Source organism: Eumetopias jubatus, unplaced genomic scaffold, assembly GCF_037043125.1.
Source record: "Eumetopias jubatus isolate StellerSeaLion01/CBP00866 unplaced genomic scaffold, mEumJub1_p1.0 scaffold_5, whole genome shotgun sequence".
In the NCBI taxonomy this organism is placed as follows: Eukaryota; Metazoa; Chordata; class Mammalia; order Carnivora; family Otariidae; genus Eumetopias; species Eumetopias jubatus.
In genome coordinates, this window is record NW_028274811.1 from 10403262 (window position 1) to 10420356 (window position 17095).

At 46.2% G+C, this 17095-nt stretch overlaps 1 protein-coding gene across 1 annotated transcript in view; it reads left to right on the top strand.

Annotated features, from left to right (window-relative positions):
• The first annotated feature begins 1443 nt into the window (after positions 1 to 1443).
• KCNN2 (potassium calcium-activated channel subfamily N member 2) overlaps positions 1444 to 17095 on the top strand; it is a 143283-nt gene continuing 127631 nt past the window's right edge. The window contains exons 1-3 of the mRNA XM_028093030.2: positions 1444 to 1465; positions 2316 to 3613; positions 4247 to 4342. Of these exons, the coding sequence (XP_027948831.2) occupies positions 1444 to 1465; positions 2316 to 3613; positions 4247 to 4342 (1416 nt within the window). The remainder of the gene's footprint in view (positions 1466 to 2315; positions 3614 to 4246; positions 4343 to 17095) is intronic.

Sequence of the window (17095 nt, forward strand, 5' to 3'; positions counted from 1 at the left end):
GTCCTCTTTCATCTAAATTTATGAAAGGCTAAGGAAAGTATTAATTTCCCATGGTAACACTTCTTGACTTTAATTTGTAAAAAGGAATCAAACTTTTCATTCAATTCAGCTGCATAGAGAGACTAGCAGAAGCCTATAGAATGTGTTGTATAGTGAAAATAAATGTATGATTTTTGTGCTTGAGTTGAATTTTGTTTCACCCCAGAAGGTGAATAACTTAATCTGGAAGCTTTCATTGTAATTTCAAACTCAGCTCATTAGAATTGTTTTTAATGGCCATGCTCACTGCGCAATTCTTGCATTATCTACTCAGCTACCCCAGTGATCCGGTGAGCTTCATAATTCTAAACAAGTTTTATTGAATTGCCAAAAATCAGGACAGGGTACAAACATAAAATGCTGGCTCCACTTTTCAAATTCTACTCTTGACCAAGACTATTGAAAAATAAAATTTCTGACAGTACTCATTATCTTAGGCGGAGGGCTATGAACCTAAAAGCAACCCTGTCCTTTTTTTTTCTTCTGGATCTGTTTACTTGCACGTACAAAAAATTAAAATTGTTTAACCCATGTCCAAAAGATAGCCTAAAATGAATTATTCACTCCATGGTATTGAAAACGCACACACACTCTTAGGACAAGGTACCTGGTAAGCAACTTTAGGGCAGCTGCCGAGTAGAATATCAAGAAATTGGATCCAGCTGAGAATTCCAATTACCTAATGAGGGTGATCTGTTTACGCTCTAATTTCTTGGTCTAAGTCATTATAATCTCGATCATAAAAATCATGCATTCAGATTACGATTTACAATGGAAACGGATATTCAGCTGGCTAGTTCCTTCCATGTCCTTTTCGGGGAGACTGGAATTTCAATGTATAAAGAAATAAGAAGGAGAAGCACTTAAGAGAGAGCAGTAACAATCCTCGAAAAGGGTCCCCTACCGCTTTGTGTTGGTATATCCCCTAAGAGAAGAACACATTGCAGGAAATCCGTGAGACACAAAATGCAATTTTTATTGGTTTACTAGAAAGTAAATAATTATACCTGACCCTAGCAAAACTCCAGCACTGGCCCCGGAGTGGACACTCAGCCGGGGTTTTCGTTATGAATAATTTCCCAGCCAGGCTGTTACGAAGGAGGCGACTCGGCCAGGCCCCTCTCCCACCCGCCGCCGCAGTCGGGGCTCGGCCAAGGAGAGGCTCAGGGTTTGCGCATCTGTGACCCGCCTTTGCTTTGTGTCTGTGCTTTGCAGGTGGGGAGGAGGAAGAGGAACAGAGGCGGCGCTGGTGGCCGGCGGTCGCTGAGCAGACCCCAGACCCTCGAGCAAGCCGCCCCTCCACCGCCGGAGAAGCCCGCGGACCTACCCACTGGGGCGGCCGGAGGGCCTGAGCGCCCGAGCGCCCGAGTCCAGGGACCCGGCGGCCGGGGGCGCCAGCCCCTCATGTTCCGCAGAAGGCGCAAATGTGAGCGGGCGGTAGCTGGGAAAGTCCTCCGTCCCCGCCAGGGGGACCCGGGAAGCCCGCGCGGGCTTCTCCCGCGGACGGTGGGGATCCCCTCCTCCGGCCCCGCCCCCACCCTCCCCCGGCCCGGGTGCCGAGGCGGTTAACCCTCCCCGCGCCGCAGCGCACTCGGGCCGGAGCGCGGCGCAGCCAATACCGACTCCCGGGCGCCGGAGCCGAGCGACTAGGGATGATCCGGGCGCGGGGCCCGCCCTGAACTCGCGGCGACCAAACCGGGGCTCAGGCCCCGGGCTTCTCCCCAAGCCCTGCTGCACTGGCGTAGCCAGTCACCAAACTTTTTCTCCCCAAAGCCGGTGCCCCCGCAGTTCTTTGGCGGGCAGCCGGCGGCCCACTCTCCGCGGGACGATTAGGGAGAGGTGGGCGTGCGCCGAGGGGGCCGCTGTTGTACAGCCCTACGCAGCCCTACGAGGTGTGCACGCGGGCGGACAAGTGGCAGGGGTTCCGCACTGTCCCCGCGCCTGACCCACGGCTGGGGTGGCCCAACGTGCTGCAGTGCCCGGCGCAGGTGATCCAGACTGCACGTCCGGCACTAGCTAGGGGGGCGGCCGCGAGGGAGGGAGGGACGCCCCTTTCTTCTCCCCACTGCAGCCCAGCTGCACTGCCTGGGGGCTCCCCATCCCTGGTGGTGCTCACCGGCGCTCCCAATCAGCAGGTGCCCTCCCCCCCGCCGTGGCCTGCTATCCCCTGGGCTCTCATCCTGCAGATTCCTTCCTCCCCATCTCTCTCTCTCACACACACACACACACGTTCCCCTCAGCCGCGCGCGCCGCAAACTCAGTCTCGGTCCCCGCAGGTGATGTCATGCCCATTGTTTTGGTGCGCCCAACCAATCGGACTCGCCGCCTGGATTCTACCGGAGCCGGCATGGGCCCTTCCTCGCACCAGCGGCAGGAGTCCCCGCTCCCGACCATAACGCATTGCGCAGGGTGCACCACCGCCTGGTCTCCCTGCAGCTTTAACAGCCCTGACATGGAAACCCCATTGCAGTTCCAGCGCGGCTTCTTCTCAGAACAGCCGCCACCGCCGCCGCGCTCTTCACACCTGCATTGCCAGCAGCAGCAGCAGAGCCAGGACAAGGCGTGCGCGCCCTTCGCGTCCCTCCCGCAGCCTCAGCACCAGCCGCACCTCGCGCACCAGCCGCCGGGCAGCGGCGGCAGCAGCCCATGCCTCCGGTGCAACAGCTGCGCCTCCTCCGGTGTCCCGGCGGCGGGGGCGGGGGCGGGGGATAACCTGTCCCTGCTGCTCCGCACCTCCTCGCCCGGCGGCGCCTTCCGGACCCGCACCTCCTCGCCGCTGTCGGGCTCGTCGTGCTGCTGCTGCTGCTCGTCGCGCCGGGGCAGCCAGCTCAATGTGAGCGAGCTGACGCCGTCCAGCCATGCCAGTGCGCTCCGGCAGCAGTACACGCAGCAGCCGGCGTCCGCCTCCCAGTACCACCAGTGCCACAGCCTGCAGCCCGCCGCCAGCCCCACGGGCAGCCTCGGCAGCCTGGGCTCCGGGCCCCCGCTCTCGCACCACCACCACCACCACCCGCCCCCGGCGCACCACCAGCACCACCAGCCCCAGGCGCGCCGCGAGAGCAACCCCTTCACCGAAATAGCCATGAGCAGCTGCAGGTACAACGGGGGCGTCATGCGGCCGCTCAGCAACTTGAGCGCGTCCCGCCGGAACCTGCACGAGATGGACTCGGAGGCGCAGCCCTTACAGCCGCCCGCGTCCGTCGGAGGAGGTGGCGGCGCGTCCTCCCCGTCTGCAGCTGCGGCCGCCGCCGCCGCGGCCGCCGCCGCCGCTTCGTCCCCAGCCCCGGAGATCGTGGTGTCTAAGCCGGAGCACAACAACTCCAATAACCTGGCGCTCTACGGAGCGGGCGGCAGCGCTGGAGGCGGCGGCGGCGGCGGCGGCGGCGGGCATGGCAACAGCAGTGGCACCAAGTCCAGCAAAAAGAAGAACCAGAACATCGGCTACAAGCTAGGCCACCGGCGCGCCCTGTTCGAGAAGCGCAAGCGGCTCAGCGACTACGCGCTCATCTTCGGCATGTTCGGCATCGTGGTCATGGTCATCGAGACCGAGCTGTCGTGGGGCGCCTACGACAAGGTAGGCGATCGAACCGCTTGCCCAGCCTTCCGGGGCCGCGGGGACCGGACGCCGGGTGGGTGGGATGGGCCCCAGGGGGAACTCCCTGCCTGCCAGCTCCGAGCCTCCGCAGGACGGTCGCAGGTGCCCGCCGGGACAGCGAGCACGGCTCAGACGCGCACCCCTAAGCCTCGAGGCAACTCTAGAGAGGGAGCCGAAGTCCTGGAGGCAGTGAGTGCCCAGCGCCTTTGGGCACATTAAGTAAATGGTTCCAGGAGTCAGTGGGGGAAAGCATGCTCTGTTGCTTTCCAGGTGCTCGGGATTTAGGAGGCCCCTTTCAACCCAAAGCGCTTAAACTCGGGAATAACTCCCTCCGGGTTTGCAGAGCCGGGATCTGCGCTTGAGTCTGATGGGGCGGACCGGCTGCCTGGCCATCCGCCTGCCTTGCTCCCCTCTCACTTCCCTTTGAGGCCAGGTGATCTGACAGATCACAGGGCCAAGACAGGTGCTCTCCTCCTCCTTCTCCTCCTGGGAGTTCACATTCGCTGGCTGGGAGCTGACTGACCCCCATCCCGGGGTGGGGGTAGGGGGGGCCCTGGAAGGTGGTTAAAAGTACTGGTTTCTTAAAAGTGCTTCTGTCTGACTGTGTTGCAGGCGTCACTGTATTCCTTAGCTCTGAAATGCCTTATCAGTCTCTCCACAATCATCCTGCTCGGGCTGATCATTGTGTACCACGCCAGGGAAATACAGGTAACTCAGATTCTGCTATTTATGAATGACCCAAAGCGCTGCTGCCGCTGGCTTGGGGAAGCCCAAGGCAGCTTTTTTCCCCCAAACCCTCCTCTCCTTGCTTGAGGTTACAGAAGACACCCTGTAGTCTTGCCTTAGCACCTAACCTGTTCTTTCAAGAAGTTCAAAACAAAACAGTGCAGCATGTAAATAGGCTGGGTTGTATTTGTTAAACCCTTAAGATTGCCCCCTCTCTTCTTCAGGTGGATCTACTTCTCTAAATCAGCCCCTGCATATATTTTCCTTAAGGCCAATTAGGTACTAGCCTTCATCTGTAGGGTAAAGGCAAATTCTTGTTTGATACACCTATTCCCCCTGGGTGCGTCATTATGGAAGATAGTGTCCATCTCTGTGTATCATCTTCTCTAATGTAGCTTAGAGAAGAAAATAGGCTCATGATATTCCTAAGATACGTAAATGAGACATGAGAAAAACTCAGACTCTTTCTATATCCCCGGACATTAAACAAACAAACAAACAAAATCCATCCTAAGGTTAGAATACAAATTCTGTATATGTGGTGGTTTGGTAGATTTTTAGCTACAATCATTACGTTGCCCTTTAAAAAAAAGTCATTTAAGAGCAAAGGCCACTGCCCTTGTGAGCAGTCTTGTTAGGAAATGTTTTGTTTAAATGTAGCCAGGAACTCTATTGTTGGATTTGGCTATTACTAACAATTTCAAAATACTCGTATAAAATTTATGGGTCATCTTTGGAGTTGTTTACTTTGCTGTAGACTTCAGTCAAAGGAATATTCAAGTTTGTGAATTAAAATAACTAGAGTTTTCAAAAATGAAGTAAGGTTGGGATTTTCCAGTTTAGAATCTACACTAATACGTATTTTTTGCTTTTTTTTGGAGCTGTTGTTGGATATTTGTTGGAACTCTTAAACCCTTCAGTTTAGGGTGCTTCCCGTTAGGAGTTGCCTTTAAATTTAAAACATCATATAGAACTTGCCATTTAAATAATTTAATATTAATTATGTTAAATCAGTTTGAGGTTAGTCATTAGCAAGTACGGACCAAATATGGAAGAAACCAATTTTAACTATTGTGCAAGCAAAACCCCAAAGGAGCAGGGAGAATGACTTCATCTTACTTTCACATTTGCAAAGACTTTGAACGATGTCCTTCCAAAGGGAGAAAGTTAGCGAATGAGAATTAGAAAGAGTGAGACTATTTAGAGGTAAGTAATCAAACTGCCTTGGCGAAACAAGGCGAACACACACTAGAACTCCAACTTCTTAATAATTTACAGGAAGGTCCATTTTAATTCAGGGCTTGTGATCCTGAGCTTCTGAGATTCTTTCAAACATTCTTAAATGATGCTAAAATGTGGCTTACCCATAACGAGTGCATCTTCTCATTTTGACTTCAAGAGCAGATACTTAAACCTGGGAGGAACAAAATAGAATGAATGGTCCTTTGACTCAGTTTACAGATGGGGAACCCGAAGTCAGAAGAGGTGAGTAGCTTGCCAGATGGCACAGCTAAACAGGGCAGAGTGTGACCAGGCCCTGTCCTCCAGCTTCTAGTCCGGATAGCTTCCTACTGCACTCTGTTACTTGCCAGAGGCCCCGAAACATGAGCACTTTTTTTTTTTTTTTGGCCCGTGGTTTCTCTCTACAAGTTTGGTTGATGAATAGATTAAATTTAAAAGGTTGCTGTAAAATCTTCTCAGGTATTTTTAAAAATCAAGTATTTAAAACAACTTTTTTTTTTTTTTTTGGCTTGGTGACTGGAGTGGTTTTCCTTCATTCAGCTGGAGAGAACTTGCTGGTGTTTTTATTGAGCATTAGCTTTCATACAGCTGCTCGGTCCTTCTGAAAAGCGCACAGCTAAACGAGCATTCGTTGGGGAGACGTTGGACAATATTCCCATCGAGAGCAAAGCGTCTCCCTGAAAACACTGACTTTTTAAGAATTATTGGGAGGTTTTTTGAGATAACTTTTAGGAGTTTGCGAGGAGTAGCCAAATGTTATGTCTTATTAAAATTTTTTTAATGCCATGTTAGAACTCTTGAAACTTCTAGACACTAATAAAAATACAGGAACTCAAATTTTTCCAGATTTTTCACACTTGGAATTCCACTTGCTGGCTCATTTTGAGGACTATTTCTGTTGCACAAATGCATGGATCTATTGATTAGAAGATTTATAGGGTTGGTGACAAAAATGAGGACATGTGCTGCTCCCCTAAAACTTGTAAGCACCATGAATTTCTTTACTGTTGGGGCAACATAAATATCCCAGAATGTTAGATTTTTTTAAACTGGGTTTATTTTACATGATACATAGTTTCTGTTAAACCATCCACACTTAAATTTCAAAATTGATGCTTGGGTAGTATCATTAATTTGTTTTGGTTGTAGCTTTTTCACTCCATGTTTTATCTAAGGGGGATTTCTTTCTCAAGATGAAGCTCCAAATGCTTATCTGAGATGCTTTTACAAAAATATAAAGTGGAAGAGAACCAAATAAACTTGAGGACCCTGAGCTACAAGTCAGGCACCAGAAAAACACTAATTTATCCAGATATTCGAGTCAGCCATATTGGCAAAATAGTTGAACTTGAAGCTCAGTGAAACTAAGTGCACAGGCATATGTATCTATGTGGAAAAAGATGCATTGTGGCCCCCCTTTTTTTACTTATTGATGTTACTGCTGTAGGTGTATTTCTTTCATAAGTTTTAAGCAAGAAGGCACTTCTCAGTTTACTGTTAACAATTCCAAACGTAATGAGTAGCTTTGAGTGAAAGAACTCTGTTGCCAATCAGAGCCTGTGTTTGGATGTAGCATGTTGTCTAAAATGACAGTTTTTCTTTTTCTGTTTAGCATACCAGCGTGGTGATTGGGTAGTGAGCGCTAGCTGAGTGTGGCTTTCTGGTCCATGGTAGGATTTCTCACCACGTTCGGGCAAAGTGTCCTAGCCAGGGTTCTGGCTCTCTGTCCACTGGAATGGCTTAATGAAGCTTGGGGAGGCCCTGACATTTCCATGGAGAACCTTGGAAAGCAAGTCAGTGTGACCTTTTATAAAATGTTTATACACACTCGGGCAAAATAAGACGGTTCAGGTGAGTCATGGTCGGAAGTGCCTGAATTAAAATAGTGCGATGAAGAGGCTTTGAAAGAACAGAGCTCAGTACATTGCAGCCTTGGTGTCCTTTTTCAGTACCACAGACAGCTCAGTGCACCAGGTCTTAGTCTGTACATTTCACTAATTACTTGAATTCCCCGCCCCCCAACCAAAAATGAACTCACTTTGTGTGTCTGCTTGTCAGAATGCTTACACAAAATCGGATTTAGTGGGAGCAGTTTTTCAGCTCAGTAGATGTTAGACTTTTTTCCCAGTAGACATTTGGCTTTATTTTCTATGTCCATCAGTAAAGCCAAAGCAACAAAAGCAAAAATAAACAACAAAAAAATCCCATCCACGAATGAATGATGAGTAAAGAAATAAACTTCAGTAAATGCCTATGTATCTCGGTCTTCCGACAAAGCAAAAGCACTCTAGAGACTGTTTTTATGTGATTTGGAAAGGTCACTTGATACTAAATAAGTGGCTTTTCCTTCTCATGTCTCAGGTCAAATAATAGGAAAAACAGAGGCATGATGTCCTGTCACTTTCCTTTTTACCTCCCCTCCTTCTCTGTGGGATTGGGAGTGTGTCTTGGATGGAGCAAGTACACAGTCAAGTTCAAATACCCTTTAAGATCTTCAACATCAGAAAATTTGAATCTAGATTTCACTGCCATCTTTTCAACTTCAGTCTACTTGAATTTCTCATGTGGAAGCAATTTTAGTTGACATAGTTGTGTAGTATTTTGAGAGAGACAAATACAAAATTCTAAATTGGGAAAGAAAGCCCCTTGGACCTTGATCTGCCTGGTTCTCATGGGATTTGGAAGAATGTCTGGTACATACTTTAAAGTTAAACACATTTTTTTTTTATTTTCTCTTGGGAATAATATAATTATGTAATACATAGCATCAGAGGAAACACTGGTTGTTCTTTGGTATCTTTTGCAGTGGGATAATTCCTTCTCTTTCAACTTAGCTTTTCAGTGATGGAGGACATCGATCTTAAACTTGAAGAACAAAAATTAAACTTTCTCTTTACTCATGCATCTAGGCTGCGCAAAGGAAGAAGGAGTGAGTGAGGACAAGGGCCTTAGTGAAGTCTGAAGGCTCTGGAGAGGAGTGGTGAGGCACCCACTTAGCAGACTCTGGTTTGCCTTGTGGAGCTTGGGAAAGAATGCTCCCTTTCCCACTCCTACAGAGAGCAAGTAGATGCTTCCAGGCCATGCAGATAATATGGCATCTAGCTATTCTTATGAGTACAATAATAGCACATATAGTCAGAACAAACAGTACGGAAGAGTTTCAAAGAAACGAGATAGTCACATTCTCTATCCTCTCCGACCTATTTCTGAGGGGCAACTGCTTTGAAGGCTCTCGTATACTCTTCCAGAGTTTTCAGAATTGCATCTTTAGATGTGTTTAGATACAGACAAACCTGGCTTTTATTCCGTGATATATCTTGGAGGTTTTGCCTCCTCAGCACATAGAGACCTGTTTCATTCTCTTTTAGCACCTGCATATGATCCTATTTTATGGATGTACTGCAGTTCACTCATAGGCATTTCGAGTGTTCTAGGTTTTTGCTATTATAAACAGTACTACAAATGAACGTTCTTGTATACTCATTTTAAACTGCTCATTAGAGTACACGCATATGGTGAATATCCAGTGGTCAAATCACTGAATCCAAGGGCATTTGTGTTTCAAAAGGGAAGGCCCTTTGCCCACCAGCCCTTCCAGAAGAGTTTACATTCCCCGCATCCCCACACATTATTCCTCCACAGTATTGTTAACACTGATATTATAATAAAGGTCTTTGGATTTTTGAAGTCTAAAAAGTTGATTTGCCTGAAAAAAATTTTTTGGAGAAAAAATTTAAGGACAAACTCATGGCCTCATAGGCTTATTTGCAACAACATGTGATCTCTGGGGGTGCCTTATCTGATCTGCCAACAAATTTAACAGTCCCTGGAAGGAGGCCACCAGAGGCAAATAGTTGCTACACTTTAATTTTTTTACTTAAAAAAATTTAGAGATAGAGGAAGCTGCAAAAGTAGAAGGAGGTTATCTTCGGTTGGTCTTTAGGTCTCTGCTCTCGTCAGCGAGATAGATGAGAATTGCGGGTTAACTGTGAGACTCCAAATGATGGGGATATGGGAAATTTGCCTGAATTGCCTTGTTGGTTAGCTCCACAGCTGATACCGCGGTGGCCAGTGGCTTCTACATCGGTTGTAATGGGACTCTCAGTCCCTTTGACTTCGTGTCGACACTGTAGTAACGAAATCACTCAGAACTAATTTTCCCTGCCTGCCCGTGTGAAGAGCTCTGCATTATTAATGGGTGTGACGCTAAATAAAGTGATATCCTGGTGTGTTTACAGACCAGCATCACAAATGAGTGGAAGAGTGCAACTTTAGGTTTACCGCAAATGGGTTTCCTTGGTCTGCCAGCATGTTTCTGGGCCATGTTTTGTGCACCGTGGAAAAAGGGACACTGTGGGCTGTCATCATCCCAAACCACATCTGGTGGGGTGTACAGAGGGAGCCTACACTGATTTAACCTCAGGAAGTTACTTCTGGCCAGGTTATAAACTGGTTTTGTGGGGCTACTTCAGAATGAATTTCCACGCAAGAAAAAATAATAGGATGTCTGCTACTTTGGGAGTCTAATTTTACCCTGAAACTCCTTACGAATGCTATTTATGAAACTAGAAAGTGCATGGAGGGAATGATCTGGCCCAGTATCCCACCCAGCCTGGAAAATCCCTTTATGTCATAGAGAAAAGTGGTCACCCACTTTCTTGCTTGAACCCTCTTCCCACGATTGGCAGGCAGTTCGCCTGTCCAAGGCTGTCTGTTCCAAGGCCAGACAACCCTTACTTTCAGGAAGATTTTCTTTAGGTTGAGGTAAAGCCTGGTTTTATGCCTTCCACGCTCAACGTGTTAAAAGGTTTTGAGCTTTGCAGAGACAACGGAGAAGAAGACAGGAAGGTCCCTTGCCCCTTGCAACTGACATTCCAAGGACGCAGGGTTCAGGAGAGAGGCAGACGTTAAGAAACACAGTCCTGGGAAGTTGTGATCAGTGTCATGAGAGGATAGAAAGGGCTGAAATAAAAAATACTTGGAGGTAAGGAGGGGTGGTTACACATCCGACCGGGTCCTCGGGGGGAGTGTTCTCCAAGGATTTGACTTTGAAACTGAGACCTACAAGAAAAGACATTGTCAGCAATTGACAGAGTCTGTGGAAACAATTTGTGCTAAGGCCTCGTGACCAAAAGCAGTTTCCTGCACTTAAACAGATGAGAGCAAACCGGTGTGGCCCAAGCCAGGGGGAGAACAAGAGAACGGTCCTGGGTGGAGTGAGAGAGGATGTAGGATTCTGATATTGAAGGGTCTTGAGGCCATGATAAGGATTTGGGGATTTTTTTTTTCTCCCTTTGCAAAGCACAGAGTGGGGAAGTCAAGAGTTTATTTAAAGCATGGAGAGTCATGATCCAACATACTGTTTGGGCGGACCTTTTGTTCTGGTGTTCTGAGGAGACTGGCCTGGAGATGACTAGGAAGTTCTTGACCAGCCAGTTAATAGTGAGAGGTGATGCTCATTTGGCTGGGGTAATAGTGGTGGAGATGCAGAGAAGTCTGACTTGAGACCCATGTTGGAGGTAGAGTGGGGGCTTCCTAGCACTGGATGGGATGTGACAGGTGAGGTCAAGGGATGTTGCAGAGATGGATCCAAGGGTTCTGGTCAGAGCAACCGAGTATATGTACCAAGAGGGGAAGACCCACAGTGAAGGGTGAGGAGGTGGAGACAGGGGTTTGTATTGGCAGAATACATTTGAAAGGCTTCTGATTATACAGGGGAAGCTAGGGTTCAGATGAAAAGTGTGTAATGGAAATTTAAATGGGCGCCATTAGCATAGAGGCTGTTTAAAGCCACGGGAATTGATGAAGTCGTTGAGTGAGAAGAAAGATGAGAAGAAGGTCAAGAGTTGATCAACCCGGGACATCTATAGGTTGTGTAAAGGAGGAATAGCAAAAAGAGTTGGGATGAATTGTCCCTGCTGTGGAGAAGGCAGTGTTGGGGGGGTTGCTATGTATCACACGCTGTGAAGCCCGTTAAAATGGGGTGGAGAAGTGCCTTTCGGATTTGACAAACTGAAGGTCGTTGCTGACCTTGACGCACAGTTTCAGTGGAGTGACAGAGACAGAAGACAGACTGCAGTTTCCAGTATAGCAGAATAAATTGATCCCCCCCCCCTTCGCAGAATCACAGAGCAATCATTTAAACGTTGGTTAGTTCCCCTTAAACGCCCTCCTAATTAAATAGTCCCAGTTTCTTTGAACATTCCTGATCAGACTTACAATGTTCCCTGATCATATTCTTCTGTCCTTACCTCTGTTTTGCTGAGTTTCCTTTTCAAATTAGAAAGTTAGAAAGGTACCCAGGACTTTCAGATGGGATTCTTGCCTCCCTTTCTCAAAGATGCTACATGATACCCACCGTTATTGGTCTACAATGGTCATCGCTTTGTGCGAACCACTGCCAAGTAAGACTTGTAAAATTGTTATGGAACTGAGTGGCTTCACCTTTATGGGCCCTCTTCTCTAGCATCTTGGTGTCAGACCCGGGTTTCAGACTGTCAGAGTTATTTGAATCATAATCCCAGTGTTTACTTGACAAAACACTTGTTTCGCTTTGGAAAACGCTGTGCATGGACTCATTATAGAGTTGCTCCATTGGCAAGACCCAAATTAGCGCTAAACTCTGTTCCAGAAACATGGTCAATATTATCGGCCCTACCCGGTTGGCACACACCTGCCATCGACACGTTAACACTTCTTCCGGGCTTCTGGCTAAGCTGTGAGTGTGAGAAATGGACCTTGGGAACCGGTGCACAAGGCAAGAGTTCATGAATCATGGTCAGAGCTCAGAACTAGGGCCTTTTTTGCTGTGAGACATCTGCTCATTCATGATATTTGGTACAGCCTTTCAAGTAATGACAACTCTGTGAACCCTGACTATCAGGCAGCCCACATTCCTCTACCAGAATGTCACGAGGCCTGTCATATCCCTCCCTGAATCCCCGTATTCCGTGAGAACTGTAATCTTGTGATCTCCCCGTCTGTTTAACAATATCCAAGAAAGAAAAAAGACGGATGGGCTTATTATTTTAAGCGTTGTGATGTAGGATTCGTGACCAAATGCCTTTCCTCTTAAAAATTTCGTTTTCCTTTCCAGATTATACAATTGATAACTATTCATATTAGAAAACCGGAAAACCTAGAAAACACGAGAAAGAATGTCATTGTGGTCTCACCACCTAGAGATAATTATTATTTTGTTCTAATGTATTTACACAAAGTAGATGGTGTGTGTGTGTGTGTGTGTCTTTATATCAGATGCTATGTATCTGTAAAAACAAATTTGGAATTCTTTTCATGTGATTTTTCTGTTGATTTCCCCATGCCGTTACACATTCTTTTTTTTTTTTAAGATTTTATTTATTTATTTTTGTGACAGAGAGAGAGCATGAACAGGGGGAAGGGGCAGAGGGAGAAGCAGACTCCCTGCTGAGAGGGACTTGATCCCAGGACCCTGAGAACATGACCTGAGCCAAAGGCAGACACTTAACCAACTGAGCCACCATTAAACCTTCTTAATAGATCCAATTTTTTTTCTCCCCGTCCTATGGCTGTAATCAATTTAATCCTTTCCCTTATTTTAGACACTTAAAAAGTAGGAAAAACCTATTTAAAATCATTTTTTAAAAGATTTTGTTTTTAAGTAGTCTCTACAGCCAGCATGGGGCTCAAACTTACAACCCTGAGATCAAGAGTCACACACTCCGCCTACTGAGCCAGCCAGGTGCCCCTATAATCATTTATAGAATGAGTACTGTTGCAAATGAGCTTTTGTGAGCCCCTCTGATGGTTTCTTAGGGAAAAATTGCTAAGAGAGAAGTTACTGAGGTCAAGGATATTATTTAAGACAATTGGCAGATTTTTAAATTGTCCCCCCACAAAGTTTATAGCAATCCTTTCATTTTTAAAGTGCTTACAGACCACCTCATGTAGTGTTTTCTGGAGCCTCTCGGTCACATTTACTGGTTAGTATTTTGATGACTGTACTACCTCGTGAGTCTGGGAATTTGCTTCTTTGTCATTGGCCTTGTCTTCCTTCCTGTGTCCCCATGATCTTGGTTTCTAAATTACTAGCTAACCAGGTTTGTAAAAGGGTATCCCTGTTTAACAATTAACATTGATGTAGGAACAGTGTGAGTGCTGGTATTGGCAGGTAACTTTGTCCCCAGATGTTCCCGTCTTTTTTTTTTATTATTATAGGAAGCTGTAAAAAATCAATTTCTTTTTTTTCTTTTTTTTACAAGTCTTATGAATGGGAACAGAAAAAAAAGTGGGCATTTGAATGGTGTTCATTAGTTTAACAATCTAGAATGTGTGTGTCTGTGTGTTCAGTTTTTTTTAAATAGAAGTTATGATATCAACTGAAGGCAGCCAATATTTTTTTAACTGAGTTACTTTACACGTTTCCTCTGGGCAATTGGCTCTCTGAGAAGGTAAGTGTTCATTTTGGCCATTAGGTTTCAGGTCTGTTAACAAGTGTTAAAGGACTATAACATTATGGCTAACAGTTTTTACCAGAACAGCCATTTCCCCCATAAACCTACATTCGGTGTGGCTTCATGCTGAACATAAGGCTGTTTGTGAGCTCCATTAACTCCTTCATGCATCCAGGTCCTAGCTAATGGCATCTCCTCATCACTAATTGGGACCCTGGTGACTTAAAAGAGTTAAGTGAAGTGCTCTGAAAAGTAAGCAAAGGGAATCATTTGGATAATGGAAAGTTCTGGTATTAACCCACTGCTGAAAGGAAAGGAGGTAGTAAATAGCCAAAGGCAAAGGTGCCTGCCTGCACGTGCGTGCGTGCGTGCGTGCGTGTGTGTGTGTGTTTGTGTAAAGGACTGTAATTGGCAGAATTTCTGTCCCTCTTCACTGTAGGGCTACAGGATAGGCAAATCAAAAACCCTGGTTCTTTTCTGTACTGGATTTGTCTCTGGCAAGAGTTTGGTTTAGTACATCACCACTCCCCACCCAGTGCTTGGAGAACAGTGGTCTGAAGGGGTGGAGAATTTGTGTGTGTAAATATGACAAGTAACATCTCAAAATATTCTTGGTACAGTGATTGGATTGACTGTTTCTCAGAGAGCTTGCATCTTCTCTTCTGTTCCACATCAAATAGTCATTAGTCGAGTCTATTATGCTAGTCTCTCTTTTTGAACAGTGTGTTATTGATGGTGAACTTTGGGCTTGGCTTTTTGAATCTGTGAAACACATTGGGGTTCAGACTTGATAAACATTGAACCGAACTGTTGTTGACGAGTTTTGACAGCCGGTATCCTACAGCGGTAATTTGTTCTTTGCTTTCTGGAATATTCTGAGCGTATTTGCCCAATACTGTATTACTCCGTAGTGGTTTTATCCAGTAGGTGTTAAGATGGAGTTGTTTCCAAGTCATCTGGCTATTGAGATTTGTATGGTCATGGAGGTAGACTTCTTTCCTTCTGGAAGCTTTGGTCTTCCAAGGAAGTTCTGTGTAGTAGTTGCATATTAGTTTTGACACAGACATACTGAATTTTGGTTGTATATTAGTTTTGACACAAACATACTGAATCAACTATCATGTGTTTTTCATGGTTTTGACCTTGGGTAGTCCTTTTCTGACAGTAGAGTGTATTGTCATGAGGGTTCATAAATACATGGGTACTAATTCTTACGCTGCTTAATTTTTTGCTAAGTGGCTAAGGGAAATTGTGTCTTAGTATTGGATTTATTCTTAAGGTCAGGGATTATTGAAAATATTGAAAAATAATAGGCTGAGCGTTATTGAAGTGGCATGCATATAAAAGTGATGGCCGTGGGATTTATTATAGTCACCTCATGCTTTTTCACAAAGGCAGTCTTCTACTTCTAGACACACACCCAGGCAGAGCTTTTGACTGAAAACCTAGTTTCTGTGGACCTAGCAATGCAATTTTAAGGCTAAAAGTTTTGGCTTTTAGAAACTTGCCATAGGTTCGTTTTCATATCAGTAAATCTCCCCATAATTGGGGGAAAAGTTCTTATGTCAAAGAGCATGAATTGCTCTCTGTCTCTGGAAGTGAGAATAGCTTGGGATACATTTATTTAGCTAAATACGCTGTTGAAAGCTTTAAGCTCACTGCTTCAACCTGTGGCTGATGTTTCAAACATTAAAGCTGCTGTTGAAAAATACTTTGAACAGACCTTCGACTTCTTTCTCATTAGTATTTCAGTCCAGAACTTCACTATTTGTTCTCATTTGTCAATATCAAAAAGGATACTTAATGAAAGGGCATTTGGCCAGACTTTCACAAATTAAGCAGTAGCAATACAAGGAGAAATCTCTAATTGCTTGGCTTTTGGGGGGTGGGGGCAGAGGAAACCATAGCACTTGCATTTAGGGATGAAAACTATTTTTAAAAGATTTTATTTGTTTTTCAGAAAGAGAGAGAGAGGAGCACAAACAGGGGGAGGGGCAGAGGGAGAAGCAGGTTCCTCGCTGAGCAAGGAGCCCAACGCAGGACTGGATCCCAGGACCCTGGGATCATGACCTGAGCCAAAGGCAGATGCTTAACTGACTGAGCCACCCAGGCATCCCTGAAAACTACTTTTAAAAAAATTTTCTTGGTTTGGAACTCACTGATTGACGGGCTCTTACAGATTTCTTTTATCATTTTAGAAAGGTTCCATCTTCTATATTCTTTTTTTTTTCTTCAGCGTATCTATTTTACATACTCTCCTTTATCCTTGTGACAACCACACCTGCCTGTCAGCTGTGCTTTGGCTGGGTTCTGCTTTATACCTCGGATGCATCCCTTGGGTGTCCCTTGCATTGGGGGACAAAGATCCAGCCCACTTGCTGTCATGTTCATGGTGTTGGTTAGCCCGGTGCTCTGTATACCAGTTGCTTCACTGGCAGCTATTTCAAAATAATTTATCCAAGTCCGGCTCATTGCAGCTTTATGCAACTGGCCACAGAGGGAGAGCAGATGTGCGGTCCCTCCAGTCCGTGTCAGAACATCCTGTGGGGAGACCACACAGCATGGTCAGTGGCAAACCTTTTCCTGCAGGAAAAGGTCTTCTCACCACCGTTGTGCGGGAGCGCACGTGGGCACAGGGAGATGCTCACTGGCAGGCGAGGTGGGATGAAGGCTCATTTTCAAGACCTGAATTAGGATGCATTGCCACATGGGAACACATTCAGTAATTGCAAAGGGAGAGGCTTGGGGGGCTGGTGGGATGGAGCTGATGAGCTCAGAGACCCCCATCATGTGTGCTCTAGCTGCATTGCTCATCTCCTCTGTCCTCTAGTGGTGTAGTGATGACCTGTCCGTTTCCAGTGGGGTCAGTGATGACCTGTCCATTTCCAGTGGGGTCAGAGCAGTCGATGGTCTTAATCCTCTTTTTCTTCATCACAATGGGGGGCATTCCAATGAAGTGCTACAAATGTGTCCCTATTTACCGAGAAGATAAGAAGAGCAGGATTTTAGAATCATCTCATTGACTTTGTTTTAAATTTGCCTGTTGGATCTCTTCTTC